We start from the raw sequence: 14,966 nt of genomic DNA, 5'->3' as shown, positions 1-14,966 counted from the left end.
CATGGACGTCGCACACACAGCTGCAGCGGCTGCACGTTCAGACTTTATTTACCAGGCACATAAACTGTTTTAATACGTCTCCTCGTCTTAGCCCAAACCTGCAACATTCTCCAGCGGTTTATTCATATTAAAGCTTTAATTAAAGTTGTTCTTCGGTTTATGAGCAGTATAAAGGAACAAGCCTCCCCCTGTGCATCTGTGTTGACTTAGCGCCCCAGCTCCAGATATTTCCTCAGACAGGCGCGTCATTGTTCACGTCAGCAGGTGAAGGCCGTTTCCCCGCCGTCTTTAAGCCCTTAAAAGAGGCTCTTTCACTGGCCCCGTCTCCTCTGAGCTCACGGGAGAGGTCTCGGTGGCGGAGGAGGACGGTCCTGCGTGGTTGGAGGTGAGCCGCCCACGCAGAGATGGACCCGGGCTGGCCAAACCGCCCCGGAGGCAAACACGTGGAGAAAAGCTGCCAGAAGCCCCGGGAGGCCCAGGACAGGGTGGAGCAAAAAAAAAAGCCCTAGATTTACGGTGAGGAGATGGGGCGGGGCGGTCTGGGGCAGACTGTCCCTGGCCTCCAGGGGAAACATTTTGCTGTCTTCCAGAGAATGAGAGGAAACAGAAATAACACTTTAATTGCTTAAAAAATACATATATTAAAGAAAAGCCGCCTGCTGGTTTTAGCGGCTTCGACGCAGAAGAATCGTTCGCCATTACAGACGTCCTTCCCCTAACTCAAGACTCTCAGCTCGAGTGTCCGTGGCTGCTCCAGTGAGGACGCAGGACACGAGAGGTCCACATTCAGGCGACGCCCGTCTGACTCACAGTGTCCAGACGTGAGGGGGTTTTAATCCCCGCCGCCTCTAAGTGCTGTTGGCCTGCTCCTGCTCAAAGAGCGCCATGGCCAGGTGGGAGCGCGAGCCCAGCCCCTGTAGGTTACTGAGGACGCAGCGGTGGTAGACGTCCTCGCTGAAGCGGGGGTTGCAGGTCCGTCTCACGTACTTCTGGATCAGAGCCGGCTCCACGGCCCTGAAGACGTGCAGCCCCGAGTACCGCACAAATATGTCGTACACGTCCATGCTCTCCAGGAGCTCCTCGTTGTCCAAGAGGTCGGCCGCCATCTTGGTCCTCGCCGTCATGTAGTCGGCGTTGTAGAAGCAGGCCTCGTCAAACACGTGGCGGTCGAAGCGGCCGTCCCGCAGCGACTCGGAGGCGAAGGCGGACGAGGCGGCCGAGGGCTGCTGGTCCCGGTACATGACGGCGGGGCTGAACTCCTGGAAGTGGATGGGGAAGAAGACCTGCCAGTTGCTGATGGTGTTCATCCTGCAGCGGTTCAGGAAGTCGGCGTTGACCTCCGTCCACACGCTCGCCAGGAAGAAAAGCGTGTCCACCGGGTGCTTCTTGGAGATGATGTCCATCAGCTTGACCTGCGAGGGCACCTCCGTCTTCACGCTGATCCAGGGGATCTTCACGTCCCCGTAGCGCTTCTCCACCTCTCCGATCATGGCCTTGATGCCCGCGAACACGTCGGTCTGACTGACGCGCTGCGCGTCGAACGGGTCGTAGATGAACAGGAACGTGAGCAGGACGTTGTCGCGGGCGTCCAAGGTGTTCATCACGTACATATCCAGGAAGTTGCCGACAAAGTCCTGGTCCTGGGCGGTGACGGGGAGGATGACCTGCACCCGGGTGGCCTCCGTCACGTACGGCATGGGGATGATCTCCACGGCGCTCAGAGGGCGCAGCAGGTTCACGCGCTTGGCGATGACTTGGCTGTGGTCCTTCTGGGTGTACGCCTCCAGCGCCAGGTCCAGCACGTACTCCATGCCGCGGGTGGGGTCGAAGCGCCTGTAACCGTTGAGCAGACGCCGCTTGGTGAAGCGGAGCTGCGGCTGGTAGCGCTCGTTCAGGCGCTCCACCGCGATCTCCAACACGGCGTCGACGTCCGCGCGGTCGGCGCCCCTCATCTCGCACTTGGGCGAGCCGTCGACGCAGGAGTAGATGTGCTCTTCCGTGAAGTATTCCCAGTTTATCACCTCGAAGCGAGTTCTCGGCTTGAACGGGGAGTTGATGCCGACGGGCCACGTGACTCCGGCTTTGCCCTCGGGCGTCAGCTCGCTCAGGTTGTTGATCTGCGTCTGTTGAGCGAAACAATAAATCTGTCAGGTGCAGAGCAACGCTAAAGCCTCATTAGCGGCTAATGCTAGTTGGGAAATAGGGTTCCTGGGGCTGCTCTCAGGTTTATTATTGCGTCAGCCTAAAAATTCCGCCCTGGCTTCGAAACAAAAGAAGTGGGTGCGGTGGAGAGAAAATCAGCTGTGTTTCGCTAACAGAGAGTGCGGCTGAGGCGGCGCAGAGCGAGCTAACGAACCTGCAGCTGCTGAATGTGCAGGTACGTTAATTCCAGCTCAATCTGGCTGAAACGCTTGTGCAGGCGGTACATGAGGTTGGGGTCCGACACCGGGTGGACGGTGAAGGCGTTCCGGAACTGCAGGCTGTCCTCGCGCTGGGGATCGGCGTTCTTCCCGAGCTCAAAGTACCGGTAGTTCATCCCCTGGCGGAAAGAGGGAGGGATCTTCGTAAAAACCGTCAAGCGCGTCATCCCGTGGCGGGACGTTCTAACGGGCTTACCTGGTGCACCTCCACGCAGCTGAGACCCAGGTAGTCGATGATGCAGCGGCCGAGCCACTCGTCGGGCCGCACGCTGAGGATGTCGTTGCGGCAGGTGTCCAGGTGGGGCTGCAGACGGGCCAGCAGGCTGCGGGACAGCAAGTAGCCGTAGCCGCCGTGGCAGTAGCGCGCTTTCTCCTCGCCGCCAATAAACTCCTCCGCTCTGCCCATGTACAGATCCTGGCCTGTGCCGAGGTGGCCCACCAGCTCCGACAGGCGGTCCGCCTGCATGTAGGTGTCGTCCTGGGCGAGAAGGAACCAATCGTAGTCCGAGGCGTAGTGCTGATGGAGGTGGCGCACCGTCTCGTACATCAGCCAGACGGGACGGTCGTCGCCGTGCGCCACCACGCTCATGCCGTGAGGCACTTTGGGGCTGCGCAGCCCCGTGAAGAAGAAGGTGCGGTGGAAATGGTGGGCGACCGTACGGTTCACCGCCACAGCCAGCGTGTTGAGGGTCGCCCGGGAGGTCAGGACGCCCACCAGGAGCCGCTCCCGGATTCCCAGTTCTGTGTGAATGTACCTTGTTCTTGGGGAGCGTAAAGAAAAGAAGAAAAAAAAAACACACATGAAGCTCAGACTTTACATGACGGTGACTGAAAGAGCAGAGAACAGAATCTCATTGTGACTCTACATACCCTCAAGGCAAAAAAAAAATCACTGTAAAGCTGTTTAGACAAGATTTTCTGTTTAATTCAAAGAGCGATATTGAATGATTTGACTTCCAGACTTACCTGAGGACCTTCTTGTGGGGTTTATTCGGGTCTTTGTGGTAGGGAACGATACGTGGCTGGAAGTCCTCCTCTCCAGCCTGGTCCCTAGACTCTCTCTGGGAATCTCTTCCAACCAGAAAGAGTCTCCCGTCGCCCGGGTCGTCTCCACACCCGTCATCGGCCTCCCCTTGGGTCCAGGAGACCATCAAAAGGCTCAGACTACATCCCAATGACAGCCCGAGGATGAGGGGCAACGCAGGCCTGAACACGGCCAAAAAGGAGGAAAGGCGCATGTCTGGAAGTTATCAGCTCCAGTTGCTGGAGCTTTTTTGTGCTGGGTCCTTTCCAGAGGGGGGGGAAAAAATCGCTTTCTGTCCTGAAATAATTCGATTATCTTCAAGGTCACATAGTGTCAGGCGTCCAGATGCTCGGCTAACGTTTAAGGGGAAACCTACCTTTGGGGGCGACTAATTATGCAAATAAAAGCAACGTTAATTCATAAACACCATACCCGAAGAGGTCAGAAAAGTACTTTCCGTCTTTTTGTTGTAGAAAGTAGCCGGGAGACGCCAGCCTCAGTCCGTGTCATCCCAGACAACAAACACATCATGTTCCCATTTCAGCAAACCTTTCGATTAGCCTCACTAATTTCGGTTAGCCCTGGCGCTAACAGCCGCCACTAAAGTCGGCTAACTGAGGGAGGAAGTGCTCGAAACGGCGCTTTAAACGCGGACATTTGGGATGATGCCAACCTAAATAGTCATTCCTGGAAAAAGTCGAAGTGAAAGAGTGTCGGGACGGGAATGTCGCCTCCGAAATTGAGCTGCGGGGGGAGACGTCGAAGGCTGAGCTAGCGAGCTAACGACCCGTCCGGGGCTTTCGTGCACATTTTTCGCACCGTGATTCCTTTACACCAACGCGGAGTTGGGCGACTCGCTCGCGTTCTTGTCGCAGCCGTAAAGGTCGAGGTGGTGGGGGGGGGGGGGACAACAAAAACACGCCGCTATCGCCATCGGAAGCGTGAAAAATCCGTCCACGCGTCATCCATTTTCTTTAGATTCTTGACTTCCTCCAAAAACTGAAGCCTACGCGGGGGAAGGAACGCTCGCCCCCCGCCTGCGGACACCCATCACCCCTGACCGCGCTGCAGCATCAGCTCCGGGCTGACTCCCGATACTCGGTCCGGAAACAACACGAACGCCGCGGTAACCAGCACCATCCGCGCACATCGGTTCCATTTCATTCCACGTTGACATTGAAACACATTTACAAAGCCTTTAGTTCGTTTTATTAAAATACCACCTGTTTTGTTTTTTACGTGGGCTCACTGTTTTAGTATTACATTTTAGCGAGCTGCCATGCTCATGAGCAACCGTCCTATTTATATTGGTTTATCGATTTTTTTTAAATATTAAAACTATTATTCTCAAGAATGAAGTAACGTTTTTGCTGCAGTCCCACGAGAAGGGGCGGGGCGTTTAGGTTCCCCGCCCCCTTGACCATATATGGTCCGTCTGGCGGTCCGCTGCTCGGCTACATTCACCCGGCGAAAAGTGGGCACGAGTCGTCGGTGTGCTCCCGAGAGTAGGAACTCGTTTTCAAGGTAAATGTAACCAGTTTTGTCTCTGACAGACGTGGCTTGGGTCGATGACGACCACAGGTTCATGTAACTATAGCTGTAGTTTGGGAAAAATATTCGTCAAATTCGGAATTAGTTGTTTTCTGATCTAATCGGGCCTTCGAGTTAGCTTTAGCGGCATGGGCCTGCCATTGGTAAGTTACCGGTAGTCTGCAAGGTAGCATTTTTGCTTCGTCAGATTGGGAACGCAGTCAATGGTTTGATCATAAAAATCTTCCCAAACAACAATCATGTGTACGCCGTTTGCTAATACTCTTGAAAGGTATAAGTAGCTGCTTTTATCTAAGGTGTCAAGCCGGCGTTTGCCGTGTTAGCAACGTGCGCTTCTGTTAGCAACAGCTGGGCTATCGGGCTCAGTCGTGAGCGGCACAACGTGCGTACCGGGTGGTTGTAGGCAACTCCGAAGCTGTCGCATCTGGCAGAGCTTACACAAGAGGAAACATTTAATCAGAAAGTCGATCCCTTGGTGAAACTGTTTTGAGTTAAATAGCAGCCGTTACTTGCGTTACCGGCATCTTTTCGGCTCTCGTAGCGCGTCAACCGCTTATTCTGTACTCCATGTACTGTCGAGGATTTTCCTGTTTTCTGTGTGTTTCATTCCCTTTATCGTTTGCCAATCGCATTACAGCAAATACTCAGTAAAGGTTTTGCTTGGTACACCATGCCATCCGATTTGGCTAAGAAGAAGGCGGCGAAGAAGAAGGAGGCTGCTAAAGCTCGCCAGCGCACGAAGAAGCCCGAGGAGTTGAATGGGGAAGCCGAGCAAGCAGAGCCTCAGCAGAATGGAGCTGACAGCAATGGTGAGAGGAGGCCTCCATCAGGCTGGAGCTGACGGGCCAGTCTCCAATGACTAACGTGATCCTGTGTTCACAGGTGTCGCCAGTCTGACCAAGGAGCTGGATGAGGTGGAACTGGCCAAAACCGAAGCGCGGGCGGTCACTGGTGTTCTTGCGTCCCACCCCAACAGCACGGACGTCCATATTAGCAGCCTGTCGCTGACATTTCATGGCCAAGAGCTTCTAGTAGACACCAGCCTGGAGCTCAACTCAGGCAGACGTTATGGGCTCATCGGCCTCAACGGCACAGGTAAACGGTCTGTTGTACTCGTTGCTTATAGCAGCAGATCGTGAGGGAGTAGTGGTTAAACGTGCTTTGTTTTCAATCTGTCAGGGAAGTCTATGCTCCTGTCGGCCATCGGGTATCGTGAGATTCCTATCCCAGAGCACATCGACATTTACCACTTAACCCGGGAGATGGCGCCCAGCGACAAAACGGCTCTTCAGTGCGTGATGGATGTGGATGAAGAGAGGATAAAGCTGGAGAAAGAGACGGAGAGACTTGCCCATGAGGACTGTGAGTAACCTGTAACCGTTTATGTAGATGGGAAGTGTTCTCCGAAACCCCAAAGTGATGAAAAAGTCATTAAAGTTGTGTGTTTTGGTTTAAATTGAAGCTGAATGTGAGAAGCTGATGGAGCTTTACGAGCGTCTGGAGGAGCTGGATGCAGACAAAGCAGAGATGAGAGCCTCTCGGATCCTCCACGGTTTGGGTTTCACCGCTGCAATGCAGCAGAAGAAGCTGAAGGACTTCAGCGGAGGGTGGAGGATGCGCGTTGCTCTGGCCAGGTAACGTGTGCACATCGATATTCCCGATCACTTACTGGAAGAAAGTCGTTTTTTGAAATGACCGCGTCCCTCCTTCCATCAGAGCCCTCTTCATCAAGCCGTTCATGCTGTTACTCGATGAGCCGACCAACCATTTGGACCTGGATGCTTGCGTGTGGCTGGAAGAGGAGCTCAAGTCGTAAGTTCAGGTTCTGCTTTATCGCTTGATGAGCCGAAACGTCGGGCGCGTGTCGCTCATCGCGCTCCATCCTGCTCCAGGTTCAAGCGAATCCTGGTGTTGATCTCGCACTCTCAAGACTTCCTGAACGGTGTCTGCACCAACATCATCCACCTTCATCAGAGAAAACTGAAATACTACACGGTGAGAACACGTCGCTAAACTACTGCTGGTGCCTTAAAGTGACATCATAAATAGCATATTGCTAATTCAGGAAGCGGGTTATTCTCTGTGCCAGCCTTCAGCATGACTGTGTAAATCTGCCTCCAGGGTAACTATGACCAGTATGTGAAGACTAGATTGGAGCTGGAAGAGAACCAGATGAAGCGCTTCAACTGGGAACAGGACCAGATAGCACATATGAAGGTAAATGATGTATTATCTTCACACAATTATCTTCACACATGGCACATTTTGTTCAGCGTTGCTCATTAATTTTGTGAGTGTCTTGCATTTATCCCGGCTCTGTTGTTGTTGTTCTAGAATTACATAGCGCGGTTTGGTCACGGCTCTGCAAAGCTGGCACGACAGGCACAGAGCAAAGAGAAGACGCTGCAGAAGATGGTGGCGTCTGGCTTGACTGAGAAAGTTGTGAATGACAAGGTGGGTGGACAGGTGCATTGAGGCAATTTTCAGACCCAACATGAACTTTGAACTTAAACCGGCCTCTCCTCCAGACCCTGTCATTTTGTTTTCCTCCCTGTGGGAAGATTCCTCCCCCTGTTATCATGGTTCAGAACGTGAGCTTCCGGTACAGTGATAACACGGTGAGTATTGTGAGCGCGGTTCCTCAGATCCTCGATTAGCAGCTAATAAATTAGCTTAATCGTCTCCTGATACTCTGTCCAGCCAGTCATATATAAAAACCTGGAGTTTGGTATCGACTTGGATACAAGAGTGGCTCTGGTGGGACCGAATGGAGCAGGCAAGTCCACCCTGCTAAAGCTGCTGATGGGAGAGGTGAGCACCACATGTTTGGATCGTCTCTCCGCGACCAGGCCGGTGTTTAATTTTTTCCTTCCCGTTGTAGCTCCTGCCCAGTGACGGGATGATCCGCAAACATTCGCACGTCAAGATCGGCAGATATCACCAACATCTGACGGAGCAACTGGAGCTGGACCTGTCTCCTCTGGAGTACATGATGAAATGTTTCCCCGAAATCAAAGAGAAGGAGGAGATGAGGAAGATCATCGGCCGCTACGGCCTGACTGGGAAACAGCAGGTAGGACAGCGGAGAGCTCGGACATGGAGGACATGTCTTTCAGGAGTGTATTGACCTCATCATTGTCCTCCAGGTCAGTCCAATCAAGAACCTGTCGGATGGGCAGAAGTGTCGGGTGTGTTTTGCCTGGCTGGCGTGGCAGAACCCTCACATGCTGTTCCTGGACGAGCCCACCAATCACTTGGATATTGAGACCATCGACGCGCTGGCTGACGCCATCAATGACTTTGACGGCGGCGTGATGCTCGTTAGCCACGACTTCAGGTTAATTCAGCAGGTATGGACGGTCGGGAAGGATGAAGGGTTTCTTTTTCTTTTAAGACCAGCTGTTTAAAGTGTTTCGTCCTTACAGGTGGCTCAAGAGATCTGGGTGTGCGAGAATCAAACCATCACAAAGTGGAAGAGGGACATCTTGGCCTACAAGGAGCACTTGAAGTGTAAAATTGAAAAGCAGACTCACAACGTCTGAGCAAACTCTGAGGCACTCCTTTATCCCGCAGCACGGATTCGACCTGCTCGTTCCCAGAGGCGAAGCGGGAACTGTCCCGAGTAGACTCGATTATGCATCTTATCGGACGCCTCCCGTTCATGTCGTACTGTGTTTTCCATTTTAGTTAAACGGCGCCTCAACGCTCGTCTCCCCCCCCCCCACTTCTTTACAAATAAGGCTGCTCTCTGATTGGCTGATTCACCTCAAGGATTCACATAGGAAATGCTTATATTTTTCCGTGTTTTATCCCACATCCACAGCAGCTTTTAGGTCATATTTTGATATTTAAAAGTTGTCTCTTTAATTTGTGTATTAAAAATTCAGCCTTTAACTGTGGAAATGCAATAAAGAGTTTGTCTGAATAAAAACATTAAACACCACACAGATTTAAAACTTTATTTAAAATCAAAGTAATACAATACCTGTATCACAAATCGAGCTGTTGCTGAAAATAAACCTGACATCTTTGTAAACTCCTCAGATTGTGGCTTGTGACTTTATCCATCTGGTTTGTGGAGTGGGGAGGGGCTAAAAAAAGAAATTTATGCACCAAACTAAAGTGACTAAAATTAAAGAGTGCATCCAGGATGATTTGATGCCAAGAATAAGCCTGCAGCAGAACCCCCTCCAGAAGAACTAAAGTGACATCCCTCCTCCCCAACTAATAAAACCTGCACCTCTAACCTCCCGCTCAAACATAACCCACCACATTTGGTTGATTAGTTAATACTTAGTTCATATCATCAGCGTTAGCAAAGACATGCTGTTACTGGACTCTATTTTAAAGCTTGGAATCATGAGTTTTCCAGACACTGAGGAACTGTATAGATCGATGGCATGTAAACTTTACATCCCATCTTCAAGGGTCCTATTAAAGGTTTAAGCTCGGTGCCTGATTGAGAAGTTAGCTGTGGTTTTGACAGTGCATTATAGAAGAGAAGTGTGCAGGTGTCCCGCTAAGCGCTCACTGGCTCTCCCACTCCTCGTCCGAGACTTCGTCCAGCGGGATGCTGCGAGTGTTACTGGCGCGAATGCTGCTGATGTTCGTGAGGGTCAGGAGGTCCGTGACGCCCGCCAAGCTCACGCCGGTGCCGTCCAGATTCACGTGAGCCAGGTGCATGCGTTTTAAGAACTTCAGGCCTGCGGGGGAAAGGGAGAGGGTGAGCCTAAAGCAGCCCAGCTGTGCTGGCATCGGCGGGTCCGAACGTCGGTCTCACCGTTGTCAGTGATGCGCGTGCGGCTGAGGTTGAGTTTAACCAGCTGACTGCAGCGCAGCAGACCTTTCCTCACCACCGTGTCCCCCACCTGGGTGCAGGCCAACCCCAGCACCTACAGAACAGAGAGCGTCTCCTGACTGGCTGAATTATACTGTGTTTTTTTGGGCTCAATCTACCCTGGATCAGCACCAACTCCCTCCTCACATGTAACCTAACCTGCAGGTGCGGCAGGCCCGTGATGAGGTCGGCCACGCCCCGGCTCGTGACGGCTGTTCGGTCCAGGCAGAGCTCCTGCAGCTCCTGGAGGCCCCTCAGAGGTGGAAGTCCCGCGTCTGTCACCTGGGTGTTGCTAAGCGACAGCTTTTTCAACCTGCGGGGACAACGCTGGCGTAAGCACTCCTGCGGCTGACGCGGCGGAGAGATCAAAAGCACGAGGGCGACCTTCTCATGGAGGCCAGCTGGGCCACCCCCTGGTCTGTGACCTGCGTGTAGTCGGTCAGGTCCAGCTCGGTGAGCAGAGTCAGCCGAGAGAGGAACGACAAGCCGCCATCAGTCACGGAGCGGCGTCCAGGGAGGGTCAGCTGTGTCAAGTTTAAACCTGAGAGGGAAACAAGAGCTCGTTTTTTCATTTCACAAAACGCAAGGGGGGACGGGGGGGCTGAACGAACGCTGGTGGCGCACCTGAGATGATCTGCAGGGCTTGGTTTCCGTCCACCACAGAGATTCCTGCTAAACTGAGAGAAGACAGAAGCGGGTGGGAGGCGAGGTGCTCCAGGCCGCTTTCTGACACGTCCGTCCCGTCCAGGTTGAGAGTCTGCAGGCCGGACAGTCCCGCCAGAGCCGCCACGTCTCTGACCTGACAGAGCGACGTCATGAGGGCCGCTGTGCGGTCTGAATCTAAACGTGGATCGTACCTTCGTCTGCTTGATGCTGAGGAGCCGCAGCTGAGGCGCACAGCTGGGCAGGACGACCAGCGTGGCCTCGGTCACCGCCGTCTGGTTCAGGCTGAGCTGGGAGAGGCAGGACGGCGCCGAATGGAGGTACAGCACCATCCCTGCGTCCGTCACTTTGGTCTGGTCCAGCGACAGGAAGCACAGGCTCTTTAAACCTTGCAGACACGGGAAAAAGATTTCACTAAATCTGAGGATTTGACCCAGCAGCTTAGATCTGGACCAGCATTTCTGCACGTACAGCGACGATTACATAAAACTGACCTGTAATATGCTGCAGGCAGGAGTCTGTGAGTTTGCTACATGAGGCCAGGTTGAGATACTGGAGTCTGACCAAACTGGACAGAACCGACAGCCCAGAATCTGGACGGAACCGGCGGCGATAACGGCAAAATGAGCGAAAAATGCCCGACACAGCAAATGTAGAGAAGCCTTGAACCAGATTTACCCGTGATGAGAGGCGAGTTGACCAGACTCAGGTGTTTGAGCGCCGTGAAGGCCCGCAACTGGCGCAGCAGCTCGTTGGTGGAGTAAGGGTAGCAGTTCAGGACAAACTTCTGCAGAGGGCAGCCGAAGAAGAGCTCCAGGGTGCGCGGGCGGAGGAGCCTCTCGCGAGACATGTGGTTGAGCAGAAGCTCCACCAGCTCCGGGGTGAGGCCCGCCAGACTGCTGCTGTACTGCATGCTGGGAGCTGTGGGGGCAGAGGAACAGCTGTGAGGGGACAAAGCGGCGGCGGATTTGTGCCAACAAATCGCGTTCTCTCACCGCTCATTAGCTGCAGGGTTGCGCGCGTGGCCAAGGCACATAACGACGGCAGACTGGGGGTCTTGAAGGGTCTTTTGGGGGGTGAGGGTTGTCCCTGGGAGGTAGGTGGGTGTTCTTGGTGCGCAGCCCTTTGGAGGCGCTCCACCGCAGCCAGACCTGCGGCTACAGGTGCCGCCGGACCTCCCGCATCTTCCACCTCTACGGCGTCCTCTTCTGGAGCCTCCCTGAAATGAACAACTCTTTAGTTTAAATATCCTTCTGGGAGCTTTCCCCTTCAAGTCACCCACCGGAGTCTGTTGCCTTGCTCGGGCCAGTGGTGCCTGGGCTCCATCTCTCCTCGGACCCAGTTCTCTGGGAAGAACGGCAACCGCGGCATTCCTGTGAGAATAACCGGTGAGAAAAGGAAAACCCCTCCACACGCCATCACAGCTGCTCTCTCGGGAAAAAGCTTTGGACTCTGGTACGATTCCAGAGCTGAGAGCCAGAGATCACAACCACATGCTTAGAGCGGGTGAATACGATTGGCTGATCCACTAAGTACTCCCCACGGGAGGGTGGGGGCAGCGGTTCTGACCCTGTTCTGTATGGTGGATGGCGAGGGCCGTCTGACATACCGTTGAGCACGTCAGGCGGTTCCTCCTCTTGCTCCTCCTCGACAGCGGCACCTTCGTCAACATTACCGGGGACCAACCTCTGACCTGGTCCTGTTCAACAGCACCACAGCGCAGAATAATTCGGATGAGCTTTAAATCTCTAAATCGGGTCTTGCTCTTGTTGTGGGGACTTACCCCAGAAGTGGGACAACCCAAAGAGTGAGCGGCCAGCTCCAGGTATCCCAGCGTAATTCACTGCCTCTTCCCACAGCTGGTTAGGCAGTGGAGGAGGCACCATGGGTTCCTGCCCTTCGGCCCCCTCCGGGACAGGGATACATGGCTGCGGAGACACATCACATGGAGACGGGGCGCCCCCCCCCGCCGACAGGGGGTCTGCAGGGCTCTGAGCGTCCTGGGGCGTCTCTGGAGGAGTGGTCTGAATACACAGCGCCGCATTAGGCGTGAGGCCGAGAGAGCGCAGCGAGCACGTGAGCTCCGTCTCTCCGAAGCGCTTCCGGGGGAAACCCTGGACAAGGGAAAAGGAAGACAGGGAGGGGTGGCGCCCGGCTATGTGCTCCACAACGCTGCTCAGCGGCGCGTCGGCGGGGAAGCGCTCGCGCATGGACTCGCCGGACGGCAGCCGAATCTGCAGTAAAAACACAAACTTTAGGTGTAACGAATCAAGTTTGTGCGTTTTGATTCTTCGGGGCTTCACCATGAGGAGGCAGTTGTTGTCCACGTTGGTCTGGATCTTCCCTCCAAGCTTCTGCTCTTCACCACAAGGAGGAGACGTCTCCGTGGCGGCGCCGGTCCGCAGCTTCTCCTGCTGGCTCTTCCGATCCTCAGCTATCCGCTTCAGCACCAACTCCCGCTCCTGAAGCACCAGAACAAGGATCTGAGTCTGATCTGTTCAGAGTCCACCCACACAGAAACACTGTCGGGCTTTCCCACCTTTTTCTTCTGTCGTTTCTCTGCTCGGGCTTCCTGAGTGACGCGTTGTCTCTCCTGCTCTTCAAACTCGCTCTTGTCCTGCTTGATGCGGGACTCGACAGGGGACGGGTCAGAGGACGGGCTGCATGACTGCGACGGTCTCAGAACCAACGAGGAGGGCTCTGCTGAAACATACAACGGCAGCTGTGAATCTAATCAAGCATTTGCAGTTGCCATAGTGGGTACAGGACTTGTTGTAAACACCTGTGTGTGTGTCCGAGGTGCTCTGAGAGTGCTTCGGCGGGTTGAACGCAGAAAACGCTGTCTCGGAGGGCTGCGACGGCTGCTTGACCAGCCTGTGGCGGGGATACTGACCCTGCAGGAGCCTGATGAAGGGAGACACGTTAGGTTAACAGATGAGGAGCAGGGTCCTTGGGCTTCAGTGCAGGAAGACTCACCATTCAGTTGCATCTGCAACCGAAAAATGGCCCGCCTGTACAGCTGCCTGGATCTGCTCCTCTGTGAACCCCATTTCCCCAAGCACGAGGAATAATTCCCCGATAGTCTGGAAACAAAGGGGCATCAACCATTGAGAAAACAGGGGTTAACTGACACTAGATTATGTGACATCTTCAGGACACGTCGAGTTGGTTACAGTTCATTGCTGTAATGATCACGCCAGTGTCGCGTTTGTTTGGTTTTTTTGTATAACTCTGCCTTGATGTTGGTATTTTATGCTAGCTAATGTTATACCGGACTGCTTATGATCAATATATCACCCTTTAAACTCACTTAAACTAATATTGGCCGACAAACTTATTTAATCCAAATGATGACAAAATAAGTGCGTCAGAGGGAAGTCGGTGAATTTAAGCCATCCTGCACAACAGATGGGCAGCAAAGCACCGGCTAACTCCCCGAATGTTGTGCCCGTTATAGGGAGGCTTGTCAACAAACAGCGTTAGCATCACAGTAGCCGACGATGACGGATGAAGCTAATGCGGCTAACGCGCAAAAAAAAAAAAAAAACACGTAAAAGTACAGCGTCCCCACAAAGGAAGCACGGTAAACACCGACTTACCGGAGATTCGGCGGAACTCATGCTGCTGTTCAAATAACAATATGAGAAAGAAAATTGAATGAATGTTTGTTAGCAACTAAGTTGACTTTCTGGCCGGATCCAGTGTGCAGCCTGCTATGCTAGCAACACTGACCTCTCCCCCTTTTGCTTTCAGATTCCTGGAATGGAGCAGCCTATGATAAAACCCCGAGGATGGCCCAGTTTCTTCAATAGAATTAAATTTATGGTTAAATAATTGGAATGCGGCACAAATTGTGTCAAACAGTCATTTATTAATCATCCTTTAAAATTAATTATGACTTAGTATGTTATAATCGCACTTTAGTGCTTGGGCTGAAGAAAGGGAAAAACTAAAGTAATAAAGTAAATAAATAAAGTAATAAAATAAATAAAGACAGTGAATTTCTAGGTGTATTTTCACGAGTTTAACAGGTGAACCCTTTAAGTGTCAGTGGCCTGAAGCCACCGGTAGGGGTCGCTGTGTTAATTTAATTTTGTGAAATTTGCGACCTGTACCTTGTTTATGTAGAATTGGGAATAAAATCCGACACAAATACATCTCATACGAACGTAAAAAAAACTCAAACAAGGAATAGAGATTAAAGGTATCCAGGCTTGCGACATAAAATAAGTATGTTGAAATCCAGCATTAAAACTAACGCTGTCGGTTTCCAAGGAAACACAGCTAAGCTAGTGCCGCATTTCAGCATATGTGTTTCAACACCATGCGTAGCTGTTTATATGCGTTTTAAATGTTTAGGATTATGGGATTTTTTTTCTCTGTCACGTTCTCGGGCGATCATAACGGAAAGACACCCTCATATGATTCAACTATGACGCAGGCGCAACAATTTCAGCGTGGTCAACATCGC

General features: G+C 52.8%; 3 protein-coding genes and 1 long non-coding RNA gene across 4 annotated transcripts; 2 read left to right on the top strand and 2 right to left on the bottom strand.

Moving 5' to 3' along the window:
• Nucleotides 1-21: 21 nt before the first annotated feature.
• chpf2 (chondroitin polymerizing factor 2) lies at nucleotides 22-4,587 on the bottom strand. The gene is made up of 4 exons (XM_057013082.1): nucleotides 3,387-4,587; nucleotides 2,617-3,181; nucleotides 2,357-2,539; nucleotides 22-2,123 (listed from the first exon to the last, which is right to left on the bottom strand). The coding sequence occupies exons 1-4, from the start codon at nucleotides 3,656-3,658 to the stop codon at nucleotides 849-851; spliced, it is 2,295 nt and encodes a 764-aa protein (XP_056869062.1). The 5' UTR covers nucleotides 3,659-4,587; the 3' UTR covers nucleotides 22-848.
• Nucleotides 4,588-4,809: 222 nt separating this feature from the next.
• Nucleotides 4,810-9,035, top strand: LOC130513877 (ATP-binding cassette sub-family F member 2). The gene is made up of 14 exons (XM_057013083.1): nucleotides 4,810-4,968; nucleotides 5,633-5,804; nucleotides 5,878-6,090; nucleotides 6,175-6,357; nucleotides 6,458-6,629; nucleotides 6,712-6,807; nucleotides 6,888-6,990; nucleotides 7,117-7,212; nucleotides 7,330-7,449; nucleotides 7,524-7,613; nucleotides 7,696-7,806; nucleotides 7,877-8,068; nucleotides 8,142-8,345; nucleotides 8,421-9,035. The coding sequence occupies exons 2-14, from the start codon at nucleotides 5,666-5,668 to the stop codon at nucleotides 8,535-8,537; spliced, it is 1,836 nt and encodes a 611-aa protein (XP_056869063.1). The 5' UTR covers nucleotides 4,810-4,968; nucleotides 5,633-5,665; the 3' UTR covers nucleotides 8,538-9,035.
• On the bottom strand, nucleotides 8,941-14,252 carry si:ch73-173p19.1 (uncharacterized). The gene is made up of 17 exons (XM_057013081.1): nucleotides 14,095-14,252; nucleotides 13,472-13,578; nucleotides 13,278-13,399; nucleotides 13,035-13,195; nucleotides 12,799-12,957; nucleotides 12,279-12,729; nucleotides 12,105-12,194; nucleotides 11,778-11,868; nucleotides 11,491-11,714; nucleotides 11,174-11,416; nucleotides 10,990-11,088; nucleotides 10,690-10,883; nucleotides 10,457-10,631; nucleotides 10,217-10,373; nucleotides 9,992-10,145; nucleotides 9,776-9,887; nucleotides 8,941-9,698 (listed from the first exon to the last, which is right to left on the bottom strand). Exons 1-17 carry the CDS (start codon nucleotides 14,113-14,115, stop codon nucleotides 9,523-9,525), a joined length of 2,736 nt encoding a protein of 911 aa, XP_056869061.1. The 5' UTR covers nucleotides 14,116-14,252; the 3' UTR covers nucleotides 8,941-9,522.
• LOC130513881 (uncharacterized) lies at nucleotides 13,599-14,496 on the top strand. The gene is made up of 2 exons (XR_008946851.1): nucleotides 13,599-14,078; nucleotides 14,249-14,496. It is a non-coding gene; the product is annotated as an uncharacterized LOC130513881 (long non-coding RNA).
• The last annotated feature ends 470 nt before the right edge of the window (nucleotides 14,497-14,966 follow it).

Source organism: Takifugu flavidus, chromosome 17 (assembly GCF_003711565.1).
Source record: "Takifugu flavidus isolate HTHZ2018 chromosome 17, ASM371156v2, whole genome shotgun sequence".
Lineage (NCBI taxonomy): Eukaryota > Metazoa > Chordata > Actinopteri > Tetraodontiformes > Tetraodontidae > Takifugu > Takifugu flavidus.
The sequence above is the reverse complement of the archived record's forward strand: the minus strand, read 5'-3'. Positions and strand labels throughout refer to the sequence as shown.